Source organism: Saccopteryx bilineata, chromosome 2, assembly GCF_036850765.1.
Source record: "Saccopteryx bilineata isolate mSacBil1 chromosome 2, mSacBil1_pri_phased_curated, whole genome shotgun sequence".
Lineage (NCBI taxonomy): Eukaryota > Metazoa > Chordata > Mammalia > Chiroptera > Emballonuridae > Saccopteryx > Saccopteryx bilineata.
Genome location: NC_089491.1, coordinates 140929898 through 140955104, shown reverse-complemented (window position 1 = coordinate 140955104; position 25207 = coordinate 140929898). Strand labels below are relative to the sequence as shown.

At 39.8% G+C, this 25207-nt stretch overlaps 1 protein-coding gene across 8 annotated transcripts in view; it reads right to left on the bottom strand.

Annotated features, from left to right (window-relative positions):
* DNM1L (dynamin 1 like) overlaps window positions 1–24592 on the bottom strand; it is a 67267-nt gene extending 42675 nt beyond the window's left edge. For 4 of the 8 annotated variants that reach the window (XM_066258085.1, XM_066258083.1, XM_066258086.1 and 1 more), the window contains exon 1: window positions 24368–24590. In XM_066258085.1, coding sequence (XP_066114182.1) covers window positions 24368–24469 — 102 coding nt within the window. In that variant the 5' untranslated portion in view covers window positions 24470–24590. Of the gene's footprint in view, window positions 1–24367 lie in introns of all 8 variants that reach the window. The other 4 variants (XM_066258084.1, XM_066258082.1, XM_066258081.1 and 1 more) reach the window with 3 other exon arrangements.
* Between the last annotated feature and the right edge of the window lie 615 nt (window positions 24593–25207).

Genomic DNA, 25207 nt, shown 5'->3' with positions numbered 1-25207 from the left:
TTTAACTTGTTCTATCTGGCTACCAATACTTATCTCACCAACCTTATACACACTGATTTTATTGGTCATATCTGAGTTCTCTCTATCCTCTTTCTTCTGAGAATCATGGTTCTCAAGGACACAGTTTATGACAGAATTAGAATAACATAATTATTCATTTGCATTTTATTTCACATTACAGAGTCTCTGAATAAAACCAATACTATCACTACCAATATGATTAATGAAAAGTTTTTAAAAGTTTTTTGCATTGCCCTGGCCAGTGGTCCAGTAAACAAGAGTGCTGTCCAGGAGCGCTGATGTCACCAGCTCCATCCAGGGGCGCGGGCTTGTCCCGAGCTCACTGGTTCCAGCCTGTCAGGGCACATATGAGAAACAATCAATGGCACAAATAAGTGGAACAACAAGTTGATGCTTCTCTCTCTCCCTCTTAAATGTTTTGCATATGATCCCACCATTCTCCCACCTCTTTTCAGAACATACTTTCTCCTTTTTTAGTGGTAGTTCTATAAATATCTGTACAATGTTAACAGTCAGTCCTTATATTAATGTCTCTCTAGTCATTCTGATTCTCTGAAGCTCGTTCACTACAGATTCCTGAGGAAGGGCTAATGGGAACAATAGTCTTTAAGTTCTAGCATATTAATAACAATTTGTGACATTTACACTTGAAATTCAGTTTGGTTATAAAATATTGGGCTCAAGTTTCTTGAGTATCTTAAATATGGAACTCCATATTAAATTGTGTCCTCTCAAATTGTCTTCTTTCATAAATTGTTTTTCTTTTTTTGAGAGAGAGAGAGACAGGAAGGGAGAGAGATGAAAAGCATCAACTCGTAGTTGTGTCACGTTAGTTGTTCACTGGTTGCTTCTCATATGTGCCTTGACGGAGGGGGGGTGCTTCAGCTGAACCAGTGACCCCCTGCTCAATCCAGCAACCTTGGGCTCAAGCCAGTGACCATGGATCATACTGATGATCCCATGCTCAAGCTGGTGAGCCCGCGCTTAAGCTAGCAACCTCGGGGTTTTGATCCTGGGACCTCAGCATCCCAGGTCGACGCTGTATCCACTGAGTCACCACCAGTCAGGCTCTCAGAAATTGTTCTGTAGAAAAGTGTAATAAATAATCTGAATTTCCTTCCCTTACAAGAGACTTCTGCCCAAATTAAAGATTTTTATTTTTCCTCTAAAGCCCAATAATTTCACTAGACTATGTGTGTGGGTCTTTCTGTATGTGTTCTCAAGTATGTGCTGTACGCTTTCAAAATGGAGTTCCAAAATTAGTTTTTACTTCAGTTTAGTATCTGTTCCCTTGCAATCCTTTTTTCTTATTAGGGGGCTCCTACTTTACACATGTTGGATCTCTGCCTAATTTCAATGTCAATTTCTATCAAATTTTCTGTACCTTTCTTATCCTTGTTATTTTTACTATTTCTCTCCTTACAATGTCTCTTACAATATTTTTTTTTTGTATTTTTCTGAAGTTGGAAACAGAGGCAGCCAGACAGACTCCTGCATGAGCCTGACCAGGATCCACCCGGCATGCCCACCAGGGGGTGATACTCCGCCCATCTGGGGCACCGCTCTGTTGCAACCAGAGCCATTCTAGCGCCTGAGGCAGAAGCCATAGAGCCATCCTCAGTGCCCGGGCCAACTTTGCTCCAATGGAGCCTTGGCTGCTGGAGGGGAAGAGAGAGACAGAGAGGAAGGAGAGGGGGAGAGGTGGAGAAGCAGATGGGCGCTTCTTCTGTGTGCCCTGGCCAGGAATCGAACCCGGGACTCCTGCATGCCAGACCGACGCTCTACCATTGAGCCAACCGACTAGGGCCTCTCTTAACAATATTATGTTTATCTGCTATGTGTTCCTTATAATTTATCATTCTAAAATAATATTTTTATTTCTGATACTTTATTCAGTTCTACCACTTAGGTTTAAAATGTTTCTTATACAAATTTGGTTTCTTTGAAATTCTATGTTCTAATTACAATGTCTTTTGTCTTGCCTTTTGTCTTACTATCTAATAATGTTCATCTATTTTGTGGACACTGTCTATAAGAATGCTATTCTGGGACTCATTTTTCTTTAAAAACTTTGATATTCGACAATAATCATTTCATATTGTTGATATTTAAATGAAATCCATTTTCATGAACTTTTAAAGGAGCCCTGGCCTAGTTATTCTAACTCCATACTCTAAAATTTCCTCTTACTGTATTCTTAAAAGTACTTGAAAATATATTTCTTTGTTTTCTAAAATATCTTGGCTCTGTTTCTCCCCATTGCTTTTATCTGGACCTTCTCTTTCCTTTCTATTTTTTCAGAGAATGCTCAATTGTATTCTCAGTTCCTTTTCACTGTGAGGACTGGTCCTGGAAGAGAGCTTTGGTTGGTTAATTTTAAAAGTTTCATGAAGAAGCTTCAGGCCCTTAAGACTTGACAATAGACCTCTTTCACTAACCCATTATCAGTGTGTGCAAAACCCCTTCCAGTTTCAGCTGATATTTTTAAACTGGCCCGCTACGCTTTCCAGTTATTGCCTTTTAGCTTTTTTTTCCCTTTTAGCTATTTTTTAATTCTCAGATTCACCTGATGTTCTATTGCTTCCTTCTTCTTTATACATAGATAATAATACACAGGGGTTGGAGCTCTTGGTGGTTTGCTCCCAACCTACTGATATTTGAGGGTTTATGGAGAAAAATGGTCAACTAATTTTCTTGTAAAAGATTGTTCATGGGTTTTTGCTTTCCCTATCCTATTCTGTTGTTATGGGAAAGTCTCATACAGAGACCAGTAAACTATTCTACCACTGCTGTCATCTTCCCAGAATCCTTAATATGGAAATTTAACCCACTTAGAAATACTAATGTTTAGTCTTACATAAGATTTATTTTTACACTGAGTCATAAAAAGAAGTATTGATATATGCTACAAAATGGATTAACCTTAAAAACTTTATGCTCAGTGAAAAAAGTCACAAAAGACCACATATTATTTGATCCTGTTTCTATGAAATGTCTGAAATAAGAAAGACTAAGTGGCTGCCTAGCACTGGAGGTAGAAGGGTGGGGGATTGACTGCTAATGGACAGAAGGTTTCTTTTATGGATAATGAAATAGTCTAAAACAGATTATGATGATGGTTACACTACTCTACAGACATGCTAAAAACCATTAAATTATATATTTCAAAGGGATGAACTTTAGAGTACATAATGATATCTCAGTAGAGCTGTTAAAAAATAAAATTAAGGAGAAAAAAATAAATTCCAGATGAATTATAAACAAATGTGAAAAGGCATAACTATAAATTAGAGACTATAACAATGATTTCACGACTTTAAGGTAAGGAATGATTCCTTAATATACAAATACACAAACTAGAGAAAAAGATTGATAATTTACAGTAAAATTAGTATTTCTTTGATTCATATTTTTAAAAATTGGGAAATATTTGTAATCCATATAACTGACAAAAAATTAAGAATCAAATGTATAAAGTCTACGAATCATAAAAAAGATGAATAATAATAAATTATACACAAAGATATGACAAAACAGAACCACTAAGGGCCAAGACATAAGATCTTCAAACTCATTAGTAACCGGAAGATGCAATAAAAAACACAATGAGATACCATAAATTAAAAAAATGTAACACCACCAAGTACAGATATAAACAAACATTTCTGTGTTGGTGGGAATGTAAATGGTAACAACCATTCTCGCAGAAAGTAGCAATGTCAAGTAAAAATGACAATATATCCTATAGTCTAGTAATTCCACTTCTTGATACCTTAGAGCAGTAGTTCTCAAAGTGTGTGCCAGGGAGCACTGGTGTGCCCTAGAAGATTTCCAGGTACGCCCTATGGTATTCCAGAGAAATACGTACCTGTTGGGGACCAAAACACCAACAGGGTTTTTGGAGTTTAGATTTTTGGGGGACAGAGGTGTGGGGAATTGGCTGTAAACTGACAGTCTGCCCAACCCCCCACCTCACTTGCCTGATTAGGTTGCAAAAGGCTGTTAAACTGTGGTGCTGGATTGTTTACACTACCCCCCATGTTTCCCGGAAAGACTGGAGGCAAGTTTCTTCTATCCTTTGTTTGGTGTAAAGTTAAGATGATATGTATGGTGGGGGTTTTCTGTACTTGGTAAAATTCTTGGGTTGCCTTGGAAACACAATCAGAGACCATTGATTTGCTAATGGCCTCACTCTGCCCTATAAATAAAGCAAGATGTGGTTTCCGGGCGCACTTTGTTCTTGCCAGCAGCAATTACAGGGCCCTCCCGACCCCATATTTTCTTAATTCCACACTGTTCCCACTCGAGACCTGGAATTACTAGCTGCACTGGTTCGTAGCATGTGCCCAGATATAAAAATATAGTTACTCTATTATACCATTTCATTACAGAAATACCGCTTTTTGTTAATACATCATTATTATATTTATTATTAACACATTATATATTATTTTTAGATAAATACACCCAAATGAAATGGATAGATTTCTCAAAAATAAGTGTGATACTGAACAATCCAATTCTGGAAGTGAGCAAAGTTAAGTGTAAATAAAATATGACTTGAAGGCTGACAGGCAGAATTTAATTTATAGTATTTTCCATCACTTAACACTGAACAATACAATTGGAGTAGAAACCCATTCACAGAAGCTTCAAGTGATTTTGGTTTAACATTAACAGAAGAATGGGCAGGTATATCCACCGATCGTAAATTGATGATTAAACATAAGGAACTGTCTCTTGAAGCCTTTTGGATTTCTATAAAATAATAATATATGGCAGTATCTTAAAAAGCTTTGAACATTTTACTACAGTTTTCAACATCCTATTTATGTGAATTAGGATTTTCTACCCTCAACACAATTAAGAGTAAAAAGAGAGGAGTTCTTCAATGTATTGACAAGGAAATGAGAGTTTGCCTTTCAAATATATGCCCAAACATTGAAGAAATCGCTAGGACACATCAGGCTCATGTTTCTCATAAACACAGGAATGGAAAAACTTAACACATTTGTGCCAGGACCTGCCGAATTTACTAAATATTACTAAGAATGTATTTATATATATAAAAAGGTAACTTTTTTGTCGGTTTTTTATTTTTTAATCCCTCTTTTTTACGAATTCTAAAAAGCATAACTCAAAAAATTTAACATAAAAGTTTTTTAATGTCAGAATAAATTTAATTTTGTCGTATTTATTTCATTTAATTACCATAAAAGCACGCTTGAACTTTATATTTTTTCTTTAATATTTTACTTAATTATTATAACATATTTCTCAGGAATTTGCATATAGTGCGCCTACAATTATTTGTAGGATTTTAAATGCGCTCTGACTTCAAAAAGTTTGAGAATCATTGCCTTAGAGAAATTCTCCAACATGTACAATGAGGTATTTATAGGAATGTTCCTAATACCATTGTTTACTAAATTACTATAAAAATTGATGGGAAACACTCAAATATTACTCAACAGGAAGATAAATTCTGACATACTCATATACGTAATGGGTTGTTATACAGCAGTATAACTGAGCAAACCAAGAATGTGTACAGATAAGTAAAAATCATCACATGTATGATTGTGTAAAAAAAACTACAGAGAAATGCATACTATTTGACACTACTTCAAGTTTATTTTTATTATTTATTTATTTATTTTAAGTGAAAGGAGGGGAGATAAACAGACTCTTGCATGCACCCCAACTGGGATCCAACCAGCAACCCCATCTAAGGCCAAATGCTTGAATCAACTGAGCTATTTTTAGTGCCCAAGGCTGACACACTTGGACCAACTGAGCTATCCTGAGAGCTAGGACCAGCACTTGAACCAATCAAGGCACTGGTTACAAAAGGGGAAGAGAGAGAGAAAGAGGAGAGGTCGGGGAAAAGAAGCTGATGGTCATTTCTCATGTGACCTGACCAAGGATTGAACCCAGGACATCCGCATGCCCAGTCAACATGCTATATACTGAGCCAACCAGCCAGAACTTTTTTTTTTTAAGGTTTTATTTATTGATTTTAGAAAGGGAGTGAGATCTTACTTGCTTCACTTTAGTTGTGCATTGATTGCTTCTTGTATGTACCTTGACCAGGTAAGCCTAGGGTGACCTCAGTGCGTTCCAGGTCAACTCTCTATCCACTGTGCCACCACAGGTCAGGCAACACTACTTTGGGTTTATACCACATAAACCTATATATTAGTTAGGTGATAGACTAATGTACGATATATAAATATAATGATGTGCACAGGTACAATAAACACCACATCAGGAAAACGGTTCTCTCTCTATGGCAAGGAGGGAAATTCAACTGGGTAGTTAACATTTTATTTCTTAAACTGGGTAGTAGATACAATGGTGTTCATAGTATTTTTCCTTATACCTTGTTGACATTTTCAGTATTTCAAAATAATTTTTTAATGTTTCAGCCTGACCTGTGGTGGCGCAGTGGATAAAGCGTCGATCTGGAAATGCTGAGGTTGCCGGTTCGAAACCCTGGGCTTGCCTGGTCAAGGCACATATGGGAGTTGATGCTTCCAGCTCCTCCCCCCTTCTCTCTCTCCTCTCTCTCTCCCTCTCTGTCTCTCTCTCTCCCCTTCTCTCTCCTCTCTATAATGAATTAAAAAAAAAAAATAAATAAATAAATAAATAAATAATTTTTTAATGTTTCATATGTGGTACAGGATCTCCTTTGAAGAGATAATTTAAGAAGTTAAAACATTTGCCTCTTCCTTCCACACCTAAGCAGATACTTGGTACAGCCACGCAGCTAAGAGATACGTTACAGGTTAATTCCTGTGTCCAACTGTCCTCCTGCACAAGTGATCTGTAACAGCTTACGTGTCCAATTCTGCTGGAAAGTTCAAAGTACTACACTCAAGCTACAAACAGAACTGGAAGCAATTCAGGTAATTTCAAATTTATTTCACATTATCTTATATAAGAAAATAAAGGGGCAATAAAAAACAAAACAAAACCTGTTCTCTTATTAATTTATGTTTCTCTGCATTTAAACAATGGTTGTAGTATGTATGTATACAGATTTTATAATCACCACTATTTTTCCTAGGAAAATTTTAAACATTTCTCCATTATGTTTATTTATTCATTTTTTTAATTCTTTATTTATTTATTCATTTTAGAGAGGAGAGAGAGACAGAGAGAGACAGAGAGGAGAGAGAGATAGGGGGGAGGAGCTGGAAGCATCAACTCCCATATGTGCCTTGACCAGGCAAGCCCAGGGTTTCGAACCGGCGACCTCAGCATTTCCAGGTCGACGCTTTATCCACTGCGCCACCACAGGTCAGGCTCTCCATTATGTTTATTTGTTCATGTTTTGCTTCTAATCTGTCATCACTTTACATTTTAAACATTTCTCTATGTCACATAACAGTTACTGTTCCAGATTGGAGGTCTGATACCAGTCTGGCTCTTTTCCTTTTAGGAAACCTGTTTTTTCCTCCCTTTTCCTATTTTGACACGAATTGTTATGATTTCAGAAATTAACCAAGGCACGCCAGTTCTTTCAATATTTCTGCTCAGCAATTGGAATCTAAGGCTGTCATCCTTTAGCTCCAAAGAACTTTTGTTTATTCTTTGTCATCTCCTAGTTTCCCCATCAACTATGGTAAAAATTTCGGCTCTCTGAACTTTTACAATCAAGTCTCTTATCTGTAATATGTTTCATAGCATATGTTTCTGACCTACCTTTTAAAAGTTACTCAAGCTGTTTTTCTATTTCATAAATTATGTTTTCTGCAACTTCAATGTGACTACTGCTGCCTGATCACATCAACTATGCCATTTATCCCTTCCTTCTTAAATGAGATATCTCACAAAGAATACTTTTTAAATTTCTCTCCTAAATTCTGTATTAACTGCATTTTGTTAAACTGATGATCTACTTTAGCTTCCTCCTTTATGGCTACTGATTTTCAGTTATACATTGTTATGTTTCTCCAGACTAGATTTTTTTTTTTAGATTTTTATTTATTGATTTTACAGGAAGAGGAGAGGGGAAGCGAGAAGTATCAACTCATAGTTGATTCACTTTACTTGTTTATTGGTTGCTTGTCATATGTGCCTTGACCTGGCAAGTCCAGTTTCAAACCTGGGACCTCAGTGTTCCAGGTTGGTGCCCGTTCCACTGCATCACCACAGGCCAGACCATACTAGATGATTTTTAACAACTAGTTGCTTTGGACTTACAGTGTTACTCCAAAATTCATATGTTGAAGCCCTAACAACCTCCTCCCTTAAGAATATGTACCTCAAAACGTTTTTGGACATAGGCACTTTAAACAGATGATTAAGTTAAAAAAGAGTTCAATAGGGTAGGTCTAATCCAGCCTGACCTACTGATGTCCTTACAAAAGAAGAAATTTGCACACACACAGAGACACAGTAGTGTAACAGAGAAACTACTACATGAGGACACAGCAAAAAGGCAGTCATCCATGTACAAGCGAAGAGAAGCCTCAAAAGGAACTGAACCTACCAACACCCTGATGTTGAATTAGCCTCCAAAACGTGGAGAAAATAAATTTCTGTTATTTAAGCCACCCAGTCTGTGTAATATATTTTATGGCAGCCCTGACAAAATAACACAGGGGTTACAAACTCAACTGCCCACACAGAGGCAGGTAGTAGACCAACCCAGACCAGTCAAAATGACATACCAATTGTATTCTTCTGATATTTTATTTGCACATGAAAAATCAGGTAGTAGACCAACCCAGACCAGTCAAAATGACATACCAATTGTATTCTTCTGATATTTTATTTGCACATGAAAAATATTTCTCACATCATGAAATAAAACGTTATTTTTAAACAATTTTAAAAAAGGTAAGACTATTTCTTACATTAAAATATAAGATCTCTCGCTGGCTAGCTCAGAGGTTGAGTGTCAGCCCGGTGGGTGGAAGTCCCGGGTTCAAGTCCTGGCCAGGGCACACAGGAGAAGCGCCCATCTGCTTCCCCACCCCTCCCCCTCTCCTTCCTCTCTGACTCTCTCTTCCCCTCCCGAAGCCAAGGCTCCACTGGAGCAAAGTTGGCCCGGGCGCTGAGGATGGCTCCATGGCCTCCGCCTCAGGCGCTAGAATGGCTCTGGCTGCAGCGGAGCAACGGCCCAGCTGGGCAGAGCATTGCCCCCTGGTGGGCATGCCGGGTGGATCCTGGTCGGGCACATGCGGGAGTCTGTCTCTCTGCCTCCCTGCTTCTCACTTCAGAAAAATACAAAAAATTAAAATTAATATATATATATGTATTTTATTTATTTTTAGTATATATATGTATTTTAAATACATATATAAAAATATATATAAAAGATTATTTCTCAAGTAGTATTGAACTTTTGATAAGAGACATAGAAAAAGGAAATATTTCATTGCCCTCTTCACACTATTTTTTTATTTTACGTAAGAGGAGGAGACACAGACAGACTCCCACATGTGCCCCAACTGGGATCCACCAGCAACCTTGTCTGGGGCCAATGCTCAAATCAACCAAGCTACCCTCAGTGCCCAGGGCCAGTGCTGGAACCAATCGAGGCACTAGCTGCAGGAAGGAAAGAGGGAGAGAAAGAGGGAAAGAAGGGGGAAAGGGAGTGGAAGAGAAGCAGATGGTCGCTTCTCATGTGTGCCCTGACCAGGAATTGAACCCAGGACATCCACACGCTGGCCAACACTCTATTCACTGAGCCAACCAGCCAGAGTCTCTCTACAAACCATTAAAAAAAAACAGACTGACAAACCAAGGAAGGAAACTAGGAGCAAGGGAGCTGTGGCAGACTAGATACAGTCTGACCCATCTAAAATAGGCATTGCTCAGATTATTGAAATGTGGGCCCAGTGTTGTTAGATTTTTCTAATTTTTTTCTTTTTAAAAAAACTGGGTATCTGGGCTGTTAAAATGAATCTACCAATCTTTAAACATTGGCAACAATTACATTAAAAAATATATATACATATATGTATATCATATGTGTTCGTTCTAGTTCAAAATGAGGATACAGGAGGATCCTGAATTCACATCCTATCATAGACATACTGAATCTACAGCTGCAAACTAAACAACTCCCTCTGAAAGAAACAAAAAACAGTAATACCCACACATTGAATGAAGGGCTAAAACCTACACTGAAACAGGTAGGAGAGGCTGACACAATTCTGCCATAAACCCCAACCCAGATGCAATGACCCACAATAGAAAGGAACTAAGAACACTCAGATGTTTCCTGAGAAGCAAAGGGTAAGCCTCACATCTAGTACCCTAACTTCTAAGACCCACACCTGAGATAGGCCCACAAACATCCAGCTTTGAAAGTCAACAGGGATTGTGTCCACAAGACCCACAAGGCTATAATGAACAGAGAAATGGGTCTTAAAGGACTCATGAAGATTCACCATACCCCCAAAGCACAGGACAGAGAGTGAACAGAAATGCCCATCTTTCAGTCTTCTTCTGAAAAAGGTATATTTACATGTACTTTAAAGTTGCTGCCAGGCCTGACCTGAGCTGTGGTGGTGCAGTGGATAAAGCATAGACCTGGAACACTGAGGTCACCTATTCAAAACTCCAGGCTTGTCTGGTCACAACACATACAGGAAGCAACTACTTTGAGCTGATGCTTCCCGCTTCTCCTCTCTCTGTCTGTCTGTCTGTCTCTCTCTCTCTCTCCTTTCTCTAAAAAATCAATAAGTAAAATCTAAAAAGAAAATCCTTTTCAGCTGGTAACCCCCAGTCAAGGCACATATGAGAAAGCAATCAATGAGCAACTAAAGTGCTACGAGTTGATGCTTCTCATCTCTCTACCTTCCTGTCAGTCCCTGTCTGTCCTTTGGTCTCTCGCTCACTAAATAAATAAATAAATAAATAAATAAATAAGCTGCTGCCTAAAGGTTCGGCTTCCAATGAGCCTGGATCTAGGTGCCAACTGAGACCATCTCCCTTGGCACCGAGAGATCTTGGCATGCCCTCAACTACTGGGAGCCACTAAGAAAAAAGTGGGCTGCTTAAACAATTACAGTTTTGGGAGCAAGTCAGAGCTAGAGCAGAGTAGAACAATAAGGTAGATATCCTATACAAGGCCAATCCTACAAGACTAGAGAGCAGGTTATTTATCTAATTCATAAAAACAAACTGAGAATCAGGGAAAACAAAGAAATAAAGGAATGTGTTTCAAACAAGCAAACAAAAGATAAAACTTAAAAAAACTTTCCGAAATGAGGATAAGTGATTTACCTGATAAGAGTTCAAATTAATGATTTAAATATGCTCAATGAACTCAGGAGAAAAATGAATGAATGAAAGAACTTCAACAAAGACAGAAATTAGGGGATATTTTATTGCTTCACATTCATGAAACATCTCTAATTTTTGTGAGAGTATATAAGAAAGTAACAAATTATAGAGCTGAATACAATAACTGAACTGACATAAAAGAACAGTTTGACAACAGACTAAGATGAAGCAGGATTGGTGAACTCTAAGTGTACTCATACAATCAGGCCAAAAAACAAACAAAAAATAATGAAAAAGAGTGAAGATAGCTTAAATAACTTGGGAAAACATCAAGTAGACCAATATTTACATTATAGGGGTCCCAGAAGAATATGAGAAAGCAAAAAACTTTTTTTAATTGTTTTTTTACACTTTATTTATTGATATTTAGAGGGGAGGGGGAAGAGAGAGAGAGAGAAAGGGAGAGAGAGGAAAAAGGAGGTAAAGCTGGAAGCATCAACTCATAGTAGTTGCTTCCTGTATGTGCCTTGACCAGGCACATCCAGGGTTTCAAACTGGTGACCTAAGTGTTCCAAGTAGATACTTGATCCACTGCACACCACAGGTCAGGCAGAAGCAGAAAATGTATCTGAAGAAATAATGGCTAATTTCCCTAAATTGGAAAAATTTAAAAATATCCAGATCCAGGAAGCCCAGAGAGTTTCAAATAATAATAACTCAAAAAGATCTAAACCAAGACACATTATAATTAAAGTTTAAAAATTTAAAGGAGAGGATCTTAAAAGAAGAGAAAAAAACAACCTTTTGTGTACAAGGGAAAGCCCCATAAAATAATCAGATTTTTCATAAGAAACTTTGCAAGCCAGAGGGAGTGGCATGATATATTTAGAGTGTCAAAAGATATTTAGAGTGTCAAAACCTGCCAACCAAGAACACTACCCGGCAAAATGGTCCTTCAAAAACAAAGGAGAGAGTTTCGAGACAAGCAAAAGCTTACATAGTTCATCATCACTAGACTAACCTTATAAGAAACACTAAAGGGACACTTCTTTAAGCTAAAATGAAAGCATGTAATTAGTAACAGGAAGACACATATGAAAGTATACATTTTACTGGTAATGGTAAATATTTTAAAACTCAGGAAAATCTAATGTGGTTGGTTAATCACTTCTAAATCTAGTAAGAAGGTTAAAAGACAACAGTAGTAAAAATAACTATAATAATTTATAAATGGATATAGAAGATAAAAAGATGTACTGGTAAATTATAACATTAAAAACATAAAGTGAGGGGGGTTAAAAATGTAGAGCATTAGAATGCATTCACATTGAGGTTATTTATTTAAAATAGACCACTGTTAGTATAAGTTACTTTATGTAAGCTTTATAGTGACCACAAAGCAAAAATCTATAGCAGATACACAAAAAAGAAAAAGAATTTAAACATACCACACTACAGGAAATCATCAGTCCACAATGGAAGAGAGTGAGAGAGGGAGGAAGGAAGGGGAGAAGGAAGTAAGGGAGCAAGGGAGGGAATTATAAAACAGAAAATATGAAAATGGTAGTAAATCCATACCTGTCAATAATTACTTTAAATGCAAATACACTGTTCACAAAGATTAGGAGGATCAGGGAACATGCAAATACTCCAGTACTTTCAGCCTTTCTTATAGTGTATTTTCACAATGAAATAAAAGATGGTTTTGCATCTCATTTGCATAATTGAATAACTTTCTTTGACTTGCTGTTTCCTTTTCTGATGTTCTTGTTTAATAAAAAAAAAATCAAATGCCTTTTTTATTGCCTCATATTCATTTTGAAATATCCCCTAATTTCTGTGAGCAGTATAGATTAAATTCTCCAATCAAATTACAGACTGACTAAATGGATTAAAAAATCATGACCCAGCCTGACCTGTGGTGGCGCAGTGGATAAAGCATTGACCTGGAAATGCTGAGGTCGCTGGTTCGAAACCCTGGGCTTGCCTGGTCAAGGCACATATGGGAGTTGATGCTTCCAGCTCCTCCCTCCTTCTCTCTGTCTCTCCTCTCTCTCCTCTCTCTCCTCCCTCTCTCTCTCTCTCTCTCTCCTCTCTAAAAATGAATAAATAAGAAAAAAAAATTTAAAAAAAAATCATGACCCATCTATATGCTGTCTACAAGAGACTCAATTCAGACATAACATACACAGACTGAAAGTGAAGGAATGAAATAAGATATTCCATGCAAATGGAAACCAAAAGAAAACTAGGGTCGCAAACAAGATAGAATTTAAGAGAAAGGCTGTATTAAGAGACAAAGGTCATTATATAATGATAAAGAGGTCAATCCAACAAGAGAATATAATATACATGTGCAAATTTTTATGCATCCAAAATAGAAACACTAAATATATTAAGCAAATATTAACAGATTTAAAGGGAAAAACAAACAGCAACACATTAGACTTAATACCCTATTTTTATCAACATGTAGATTATCCAAACAAAAATTTTTTTTAAGTTGGCATTGAACAATGCACTATAACGATGAATTTATCAGGTATACACAGAACATTTTCATCCAAAAGCAACATAATACACATTGTTATTAACTTTACAAGGAATATCCTCCAGGATAGATCATGTTTGGCCATAACACAAGCCTTAATAAATTTCAGAAGATTGAAATTACATCAAGCTCATTTTGAACCACAATGGTATAAAATTAGAAATCAATTACAAGAAAATTGGAAAATTCACAAATAACATAGAGGTTAAATAACATGCTACTGAACAACCAATGGTTGAAAAGAGATACCAAAAATCATCTTCAGAGAAATAAAAATGGAAATAGAACATACCAATAATTCTGGAGTGCCACAAAAGCAGTCTTAACAGGGAATTTCATGGCAATAAATACCTACATTAATAAATAAGAGAATGGCCCTGGCCAGTTAGCTCAGTTGGTTAGAGCATCATCCCTAAACACCAAGGTTGCAAGTTCGATCCCCATCAGTACACATATGGGGAACCAACGAAAGCACAACTAAGCGGAACAAGTGAAAGCTTTTCTCTTTCTCTCTTTCTAAAAATCAATCTATTAAAAAAATGTCATATAAACAAACATTACTACACCTCATGTAACTAGAAAAATAAGAACAAATTAAGCCCAAAGTTAGTAGTAAAAGAACAAACTATCCAAGATCGGGGTAGATAGCCTGACCAGGTAGTGGCGCAGTGGATAGAGCAGGGGTCCCCAAACTACAGCCCTCAGGCCACATGCGGCCCCCTGAGGCCATTTACCCGGCCCCCACCGCACTTCCAGAAGAGGCACCTCTTTCATTGGTGGTCAGTGAGAGGAGCATAGTTCCCATTGAAATACTGGTCAGCTTGTTGATTTAAATTTACTTGTTCTTTATTTTAAATACTGTATTTGTTCCCGTTTTGTTTTTTTACTTTAAAATAAGATATGTGCAGTGTGCATAGGGATTTGTTCATAGTTTTTTTTTATAGTCCGGCCCTCCAACGGTCTGAGGGACAGTGAACTGGCCCCCTGTGTAAAAAGTTTGGGGACCCCTGGGATAGAGAGTCTGACTGGGACACAGAGGACCCAGTTTTGAAACCCCAAGGTCGCCGGCTTGAGTGCGGGCTCACCAGCTTGAGCGCCCAGTTGCTGCCTTGAGCGTAGGATCATAGATGTGACCCCATGGTTGCTAGCTTGAGCTCAAAGGTAGCTGGCTTGAAGCCCAAGGACGCTAGCTTGAGACCAAGGTCGCTGGCTTGAGTCTAAGGTCACTGGCATGAGCAAGGGGTCACTCGCTTTGCTGGAGCCCCACCACCACCCCATTCAAGGCATATACAAGAAAGCAATCAATGAACAACTAAGGTGATGCAACGAAGAATTGATACTTCTCATCTCTCTCCCTTCCTGTCTGTCCCTATCTCTGACTCTGTCTCTTTAAAAAAAAAAAGGATCAGAGCAGATATAAACAAAATACAGACTAAAAGACAATAGAAAAAATACATAAAACTAAGACCTGCTTTTTGGAAAAGATAAACGATAGACAAGCATTTGGCTAGACTCATCAAGAAAAAATGAAAAGGATTTAATAAACAAAATTAGAAATAACAACACAGAAATACAAGAAATCAGCTGAGACAACTAAAAAAAATACACCAACAAATTTGGACAACTTTGAAGAAATGGATAAACTACTAGAAACATATAACCTATCAAGATTGAATCACGAAGAAACATAAAATTTGAACATACCATTAGTAAGCAGACTGAATCAGTAAAAAAATAAATAGAACTCCCAATGGTCTGGCCTGTGGTGGCGCAGTGGATAGAGCTTCATTCAACCTGGAACACTGAGGCTGCCGCATTGAAACCCTCAGCCTGCTTAGTCAAGGCACTCACAAGCAATGAGCAACTCAAGTGAAGCAACTGTGAGTTGATACTTCTCGATCCCCAACCCTTTCTCTCCTCTTTCTGTAAAATCAGTAAATAAAATCTTTTTTAAAAAAACTGTCCAATAAACAAAACAAAACTTCCTAGGAACAAATGCCTTTACTTGTGAAGTCTACCAAATATTAAAGAATACCAATCCTTCTCAAACTCTTCCAAAAAAATAAAGGAGGAAAAAATACTTCTAAATCCATTTTACAAGGGCAGCACTACCCTGACAACAAAACCAGACAATGACACTGCAAGAGAAGAAAACTGGAAGTCAGTATTCCTGATGAACTACAAGTTGATGTTTCCCGTTCCTCCCTGCTTTTCTCTCTATCCTTTATCTAAAATCAATAAATAAAATCTTAAAAAAAGAATACCTAGAAATAAATTAAATGAAGGAAATAAAAGACCTCTACATTGATAACTGTATGATACTGATGAAAGAAACTAAAGACGCAAATGAAAAGATATTCTGTGCTCATGGATTAGAAGAATGTTGTTACTAAGAGACATTGATAAGAGTGTGGTGGTTACAGGGGGGAGGGGGGAATGGGAGAGGGATAGGGGGTGGGAGGGGCACAAAGAAAACAAGATAGAAGGTGACAGAGGACAATCTGACTTTGGGTGGTGGGTATGCAACATAATTGAACGACAAGATAACCTGGACTTCTTATCTTTGAATATATGTATCCTGATTTATTGATGTCACTCCATTAAAAAAATAAAATTATAAAAAAAAAAAAAAAAGAAGAATGTTGTTAAAACATCCATACTACCTTCCCAAAGCAATCTATAGATACAATGCAATCTCGATCAAAATTCCAATGGCATTTTTCACAAAAAGAGAACAAACAATCCTGCTTGACCTGTGGTGTCATAGTGAATGAATAAAGCGTCGACCTGGAATGCTGAGGTCGCCAGTTCAAAACCCGGGTACTGCCAGTCAAGGTACATACTGGAAGCAACTACTATGAGTTGATGCTTTCCACTTCTCCCCTCTCTTTCTCTGTCTCTCCCCTCTGTCGAAAAAAAAAAAATCTAAAGAAATTTTAAAATAAGAAATAGAACTATTCTAAAATTTGTATGGAACCACAAAAGACCCTGAATAGCCAAAGCAGTCTTGAGGAAGAACTACAAAGCAGGTGGCATCATGCTCCAATTTCAAACTACATAATAAAGCTATAAAAACAGTATAGTATCGGCACTGGCTAGGTGCATAGTGGATAGAGCATCGCCCAGGGTACTGAGGTCACCAGTTCAATCCCAAGGGTCACCAGCTTGATCTCGAGGGCGTCAGCTCAACCCCAAGGTTGCCTGTTTGAGCCCCAATCCGGGCATATATGAGAAGCAATAAATGAGTGCACGACTAAATGAAAGGAGTTGATGCTTCTCTCTCCCTTCCTCTCCCACCACCACAAAATAGTACAGTATCGGCATAAAACACACAGATCAGTAACAGAATAGACAACTGAAAAATAAATCTATTCATATATGGTCAATTCACAATAAAGGAGCCAAGGAATACAATGGGGAAAGGACAGTCTCTTCAATAAATGGTGCTGGGCCTGACCAGGAGATGGCGCAGTCCCAGGATGGAGCGTCAGACTGGGATGTGGAGGACCCAGGTTCCAGACCCTGAGGTCGCCAGCTTGAGCGCGGGCCCATCAGGTTTGAGCAAAGCTCACCAACTTGAGCCCAAGGTCACTTGCTCGAGCAAGGGGTCGCTCGGTCTGCTGCAGGCCCCCCCCCCTAGTCAAGGCACATATGAGAAATCAATCAATGGACAACTAAGGAACCACAATGAAGGACTGATGTTTCTCATCTCTCTTCCTTCCTGTCTGTCTGTCCCTGTCTCTGACTCTGTCTCTGCCACAAAAAAAAAAAAAAAAAAAAAAAGGTGCTGGGAAAATTGTACAGCCACTGACAAAAGAATGAAACTAGACAATTATCTTACAATATACACAGAAATCAGCTCAAAACAAATTAAAGACTTGACTACAAGATCTCAAACCATAAAACTCTTAGAGAAAAAACATGGGTGAAAAGCTATTTAACATCAGTTTTGGTGATGATTTTTTTGATTTGACACCAAAAGTAGAAATAAACAAGTGGGACTACATTAAATTAAAAAGTTTCCGCAAAAATAAATAAATAAATAAAAGTTTCCGCCCAGCAAATAAAACCATCAAGCCCTAGCCAGAGAGTTAAGTTGGTTAAAGCATAGTCTGGAAGCATCTACTCCCTCTCTAAAATGAACAAATAAATAAAATAGTAATAATAATAATAATAATGTGTTGGTGAGGATATGGAGAAAAGGGAACCCTTGCATACTGTTGATGAATATGTAAATGGGAAAACAGTATGGCATTTCCTCACAAAATTAAAAATAGAACTACCAGATAATCCAGCAATTCCATTTCTGGGTACTTATCTGAATGAAACAAAACACTTAACTCCAAAAAGATATATGCACCCCAATGTTCACTGCAGCATTATTTACAATAGCCAAGCTATGGACACAACATAGTGTCCACTGATGAATGACTGGATAAAGAACACATGATTTTATATATAATGAAATATTATTCAGCCATAAAAAAAGAAATGCATGGCAACATGAATAAACCTTTAGGGCATTATGCTAAGTGAAACGTCCAAGACAAATTAACACAATCTTACTTGTATGTGGAATCATATTTACACAAGAAAACAAAGGGGGAAAAAAAGACCAGAGTCAAGAGATACAGAAAGAAGATTGAAGACTGGTGGTTGCCAGAGGAAGGGGGATGGGTAAAATGGGTGTAGGTGATCAAAAGGTAAAAACTTCCAGTTACATGCCCTGGCTGGTTTGCTCAGTGGTAGAGCATCGGCCTGGCGTGCAGAAGTCCCGGGTTCGATTCCAGGCCAGGGCACACAGGAGAAGAGTCCATCTGCTTCTCCACCCCTCCCCCTCTCCTTCCTCTTGTCTCTCTCTTCCCCTCCCACGGCCGAAGCTCCATTGGAGCGGAGATGGCCCGGGCGCTGGGGATGGCTCCTTGGCCTCTGCCCCGGGCGCTGGGGTGGCTCTGGTCACAACAGAGCAACGCCCCGGAGGGCCAGAGCATCGCCCCCTGGTAGGCAGAGCATCGCCCCTGGTGGGAGTGCTGGGTGGATCCCGGTCAGGAGCATGCGGGAGTCTGTCTGACTGTCTCTCCCCGTTTCCAGCTTCAGAAAAAAAAAAAAACTTCCAGTTACAAAAATAAGCCCTAAAAAAGTAAAGAAAACTAGGTAAGTCCTGCTCTAGCCAGATGGTTCAGCTGGTTCGAGCACTATCCCGAAACACAGAGGTTGCCAGTTCAATCCCTGGTCACAGCACATGCAGGAATAAATGTTCCTGTCTTTCTCCTGCTCTCTCCCTTCCTCTAAAAGTCAATAAACATTAAAAAGAAAAAGTCCTGCGATGTAATATACAGCAAAATGACTAGATAATAGTACTGTATTGCATATTTGAAAGTTGCTAAGAAAATAAATCTTCAAAATTCTCATCATAAAAAATATTTGCAACTATATGTGATGGGTGGTCACTAGATTTATTGTGATCATTTCAAGACACACACACATCATAATGCTGTACACTTGAAATTAGTGTAATGTTATACGTCAATTATATCTCAATTTTTTATAAAGAATATAAATTGTGGCCCTGGCTGCTTGGCTCAGTGGTAGAGTGTCAGCCCGGCATGTGGATGTCCCGGGTTAGATTCCTGGTCTGGGCACACAGGAGAAGATACCGTCTGCACACCTTTTCTTTCTCTTTCTCTCTCTCTCTCTCTAAAATAAATAAAGTCCTTAAATAAATTAATTAATTAATAAAATCTAAAAAGATTTAAAAAAAAAAATTCTTGCAGCACACCAGTTAAAAAATCACTATGATGGAGTATTATTCAGTCATAAAAAGTAATGAAGTACTAATATATGCAACTACATGTATGAATCTCTAAAACATCATGCTGAACAAAAGAAGCCAGACAGTCATGCTGTTCACCTGAAACTAATACAAAATAATACTGAATGTAAACTATAATTCAAGATTATTTTTTAAATTATAAAAAAGGAAGCCAGACACAAAGACCATACATTGTATGATTTCGTTTATCTGAAATGTCCAGAATAGGCAAATCCATAGAAATAAAAAGATTAGTGGTTGCTAGGGGCTGGTGGTAGGGCAAATGGGGAGTGACTGCTCATGAGCAGAGTTTCTTTCTGGGGTAATAAAAATGTTCTGAAATTAGTGACAGTCGTTGCACAACATTGTGAAGAAACTAAAACCACTGAATTGTAAGCTTTATAATGGTGAATTTTATACATTATATTTCAATGTTTAAAATATTAAATTAAAAATATACTGGTTTGCAAATTGGTCATTTAAAACCCAAGATTCCAAACAAAATAAAATTAAACCCAAGATTCTCTTTCTTTTTGCATTTTTCTGAATTACAAAAGGTAGAATGATGAAATCACTGAAATAAAAGGCAATGCGAACCTAACTAGGTGGTGGTGCAGTGGATAGAGCATCGGATTGGAACGCAGAGGACTGAGGTTCGAAACCCTGAGGTCTCCAGCTTGGGTGCGGGCTCAACCAGCTTGAGTGCAGGGTTGCTGGTTTGAAGCCCAGGTCACTGGCTTGAGCAAGGGGTCACTGGCTCAGCTGGAGCCTCCCAGTCAAGGCACATATGAGAAAGCAATCAATGAACAACTAAGGTACTGCAATGAATAACAGATGCTCTGTCTCTCTCTCTCTTCCTGTCTGTCTGTCCCTGTGTCTCTGTCTCTGTTACAAAAAAAGGGGGGGGGAGGGGCAAAGTGAAAAGCACATTTCTAGTAACACTGAGCCAGAGTCTCAGGTTCATATTATGAATTGGGATTCCTATCTTGAGTGGTGGCTTGGATTACATGCTAAAGGGCTCTCCTTCAATTTAAGAAATAGTGATTAAATTTCTCAAGTAGACTAACAAAAGTTATCTAAGTCTTATCTCCTCCTCCACCTGCAAAGTACACCCTGGTCAAAATCTCTCTCTGTCTCTCTTCTCTAAAAATGAATAAATAAAATAAATTAAAAAAAAAAAAAGAAACAAAAGTATTAACCTCTGCTCTCCCCATTTTCTGTTCTTTTTTTTTTTTTTTTTTTTTTGCATTTTTCTGAAGCTAGAAACAGGGAGAGACAGTCAGACAGACTCCCGCATGCGCCCGACCGGGATCCACCCGGCACGCCCACCAGGGGCGACGCTCTGTCCACCAGGGGGCGATGCTCTGCCCATCCTGGGCGTCGCCATGTTGCGACCAGAGCCACTCTAGCGCCTGGGGCAGAGGCCACAGAGCCATCCCCAGCGCCCGGGCCATCTTTGCTCCAATGGAGCCCTGGCTGCGGGAGGGGAAGAGAGAGACAGAGAGGAAGGCGCGGCGGAGGGGTGGAGAAGCAAATGGGCGCTTCTCCTATGTGCCCTGGCCGGGAATCGAACCCGGGTCCTCCGCACGCTAGGCCGACGCTCTACCGCTTAGCCAACCGGCCAGGGCCCATTTTCTGTTCTTGCCACACAAAGGATCTCAACTGGAGAAACAGGAAAGCAATTTATTTAGCTACATCATAAAATCTGTGAAGGATCAACAGCTGTTAACATAATTCCTCTTTCTTAATGTTTCCAAATCTCTAGGCCCCAAACAAATACTAGGCAATTTAAGAAATCAACATTTAAAACACTTAGGGGTCAGCAAATGTTACCCAGGAGTTGATACTTTGAAGCAAGAATGCCACCAAGATCAACATGCTATTGGATGGTGGTATGCCCTCAGACTCCGCCTCCCTTCCCTGTTTTCTCCGGTTTTATGCATTTTAAAATCAAAGACTCACTCACATACTACAAATTAGGAGGTATGGGCCCTGGCCAGTTGGCTCAGTGGTAGCGCGTCGGCCTGGCGTGTGGGAGTCTCGGGTTCGATTCCCGGCCAGGGCACACAGGAGAAGCGCCCATCTGCTTCTCTACCCCTCCCTCTCTCCTTCCTCTCTGTCTCTCTCTTCCCCTCCCGCAGCCGAGGCTCCACTGGAGCCAGTTTGCCCAGGTGCTCTGTGGCCTCTGCCTCAGGCGCTAGAATGGCTCTGATTGCGGCAGAGGGACGCCCCAGATGGGCAGAGCATCGCTCCCTGGTGGGCATGCCGGGTGGATCCCGGTCGGGCGCATGCAGGAGTCTGACTGCCTCCCCATTTCCAACTTCAGAAAAATACCCCCCAAAAAAAATTTTAAAAAATGTCTAAGGATGGAGTCCAGAAAACATATCTTCAAAGTGATTCCAATATAGAACAAGTTTAGAAACACTGTTCTAAAAAGTTCAATAAAAGAGGACCTGCAGCCCTGGCTGGGTAGCTCAGTTGGTGAGAACATCCTCCCCAATACGCCAAGGTTATGGGTTAGATTCCTGGTCAGGGCACATACAAGAATCAACCAATGAATGCATAAATAAGTGGAACAATAAATTGGAATTTCTCTCTCTCCGCTTCCCCCCACGCTCTCTCTCTTGAAAAATAAATAAATAATTTTTTTAAAAATGACCTTTAGCCATTTAAGATATAGGTGATGTGTAAGATAGAGACTTTACCTGTATTATGAAGACAGGATCACTGCAATTGAGTTTACCAGTCAGAATTAAGCACAGAACACATTATGTCAAACTCACTCATTGTACACTACTCCATTAATTATGAATGTGAGGTGTGTACTGTATATATGTTACACAACATTAAATGGCACAGATAACAAAGTAGTGGTGTATTTATATTCAAATCAAGTATTGAGGTTTTTCCAACATACTGAGGAAAACATGGAAGACATTTTCCTGTTATTCTTTTGTACCTACCTCAGTAATATAGGATTGAATTTCAGCTCATCAAGACCTAAATGGAGATAACCCTATTAGATCAAGTCTAAAAACTGAGTAATTTTGCTTCTGAGTAATTTCAAACATAACATGCAAATGTGGCATAAAACTGTCACTACTAGGATGGTTTCTGCTAGCACATGTTAACGGCTTTCATAAATGGGGAGATCTTTACTTTTCTACCCTGCCCCTTCCAATATTGCCAACAGGGTTTACTCACTGAAATACACTCTCTTGTGTAAGAAAAACACTTTGTGATTTTAAACTATTCACGCTGACACTATAGTACACACACAATATTGTTTCTTTTTCTGGTTTGAGCTTAAAAAGCATTGAGAATCCCTTTAAGTATATGAAAAGTTTCTAGTCTACCTCTAGGAAACTTCCAAATTATGACCAAAGATTTAATTTATATCACCTCTAATTCTATTTACAAAAACGGGTTTTGATGATGAAAGTACTGGTGTTTAAAATATCTAGCTAGTTACAGTGAATGATATTCATTCAAAACATTTATGAAGCGGCTACTACACAACCCAGACTGTTCCAGGGGCTAGGAGTAGGAGCACAGCAGTGAAGAATATATGTTCAATAAAAATACTGGTTATAATTTGCTACATGTTGATGATTCAGAGTTGCCAATTATTACAAACATTAAGAGTTACAAATACTCTAGGACAGAGCAGAATCTATACATCTCTTATAGCAGATCAAGGAAATTTGTTTCTGAAATAGTAATTCCTATAGCTTTAACTAATTAAAAGCACACAGAGTACAGGATGTCTCTGGTTTCCAAGGTTTCCAGTGTTTGAATATACTCTACATATGTAGTATTTTGAACATTAAGTTCCCTGTTATAATGCTCTACTCTATACTTTAATTTTGTACAAGATGTAGCAAGGATTTAAAATCGACATACTAGTTAATCTCTAAAATGCGATTCTCTGAACTCTAACAAATGTCCCATGATTCCTTTTCAATAAAAAAAGCAGCAGGCAGAGAAAATTAAATTTATACTTCGCTGTCACTCTAGAAATAGCATTATTTCTTCAACATTTCTGCATATAAAAAAATGTTATCTGTAAGAGACCAGAGAACCTTGATGCTCAATTTAGACGGAAGACAAAAAACCACAGTCTATGCAGAAAAATGGGATGTTCCTTCCTAACACTCAGGTGGGGGGGGGGGGGTCGTTTTCTAGTTTTTATTTGTGTTTAACTGCTTCGGCGCTCTCGAAACCTTGGAAGGATAGATTACACTGCAGAACAAGTCAGGCGCTACACAGTAGCGGTTCCAAAGCGGACTCCGCAACCCCTCAGCAAAGCGAGGTGGGGGGGACAAAACACCCGGCGGCCCTGAAACCAGCCTAGAAGGGACTAGCCGCCCCCCACGAGCCAACGCGCCCCGCGTGCGCCGAGCGTCCCCCAAGTGCCCTTGGAAGCGGCGGCCGCGGGGAAAGCCGCGCCCGCTCCCACAGGACTGAAGTTCCGCCCGACGGCTCGTCCCTTCCCTACCCCGCCCCTGGGACCCGCCGAGCCCGCGGCGCCGGCTCCGCCCCTCGCCTCCCGGCCAGGCCCCGATTCCCAGCCCCGATGCACGGCAGCCCGGGGCCGGCCGGCCGGCGCGGCGGAGCCCAGGAAGCCCCGGGGCCCCGGCCGCGCCTCGTCCCGCAGGCCGCGGGGCGTGCGCCGCGCAGCCGGGACCAGGCCCGCGCGCGGAGTTTTGGCCAGGGCGGACGTCGCCCTCGGCTCTCACCTGCGTCCCCACCACAACTATTTGTGGCAGCTGGATGATGTCGGCGCCCACCGTGTTGAAGACGTCCTGGAGCTTGTTGATAACAGGAATTAGCGCCTCCATGACTCTGAAAACACGGGACCCCCCCGCCCGGTAGGGCCGCGGCAATGAATGGGGCCGGGGCCCAGATTCCGCCTCGTTCCTCCTCTCCTCCGCCCTCTCCTCGGGAGCCGGCACCCATTGGACCCCGCCCGGCCGCTACCTGCCCCCTCCCGGCAAGCTGTGCGCTGAAAGGAAGGTGGTGAGAAACAAGGCCTGCCGGGAGTTGTAGTTCTGCCGCGGACAGCCAGGGCCTACGACTTCCAGAAGGCTGCGAGGCGCCCGCAGACCTCTAGCCCGGAGGCAGGGTTGCTTGTTTTGGGGCTGCTTCCCTAGCTCTTGTCAAACGACTAGATAGCCATGACTAGAGTGGGAGAGAAGAGATACTGTTGTGCCTGTGCTCGAGGCATGTTGATTGTGAAAATGCCGAATGTATGTTGAGTACAGCAGAATCTCTTGATTATCGAAGATGTCATTTCCTTCTGAGGACACTGTCAAAAGGGACAGTTTGGAAAGGCTTAAGTAGCTTCTAGCCTCAGACACCCCAGCCTGGTGCAAAAGATCTGAAGGCTGATTGATAGTAGATGGCAGGTGGTGTGGGGTGCTATTTCGCAAAATTACAAGGCCAGCCTAGGTTAGAACACGGTTCTCCTGGATTTTTGTAAAATGTGTTTAGGAAGAAACAGTGTCCGAGTTTTAGATGGGAAAGGCTGGGTCGTTGTTCTCTATATTTAGTATAAAATGTTATTTGCTGTGGCCTGA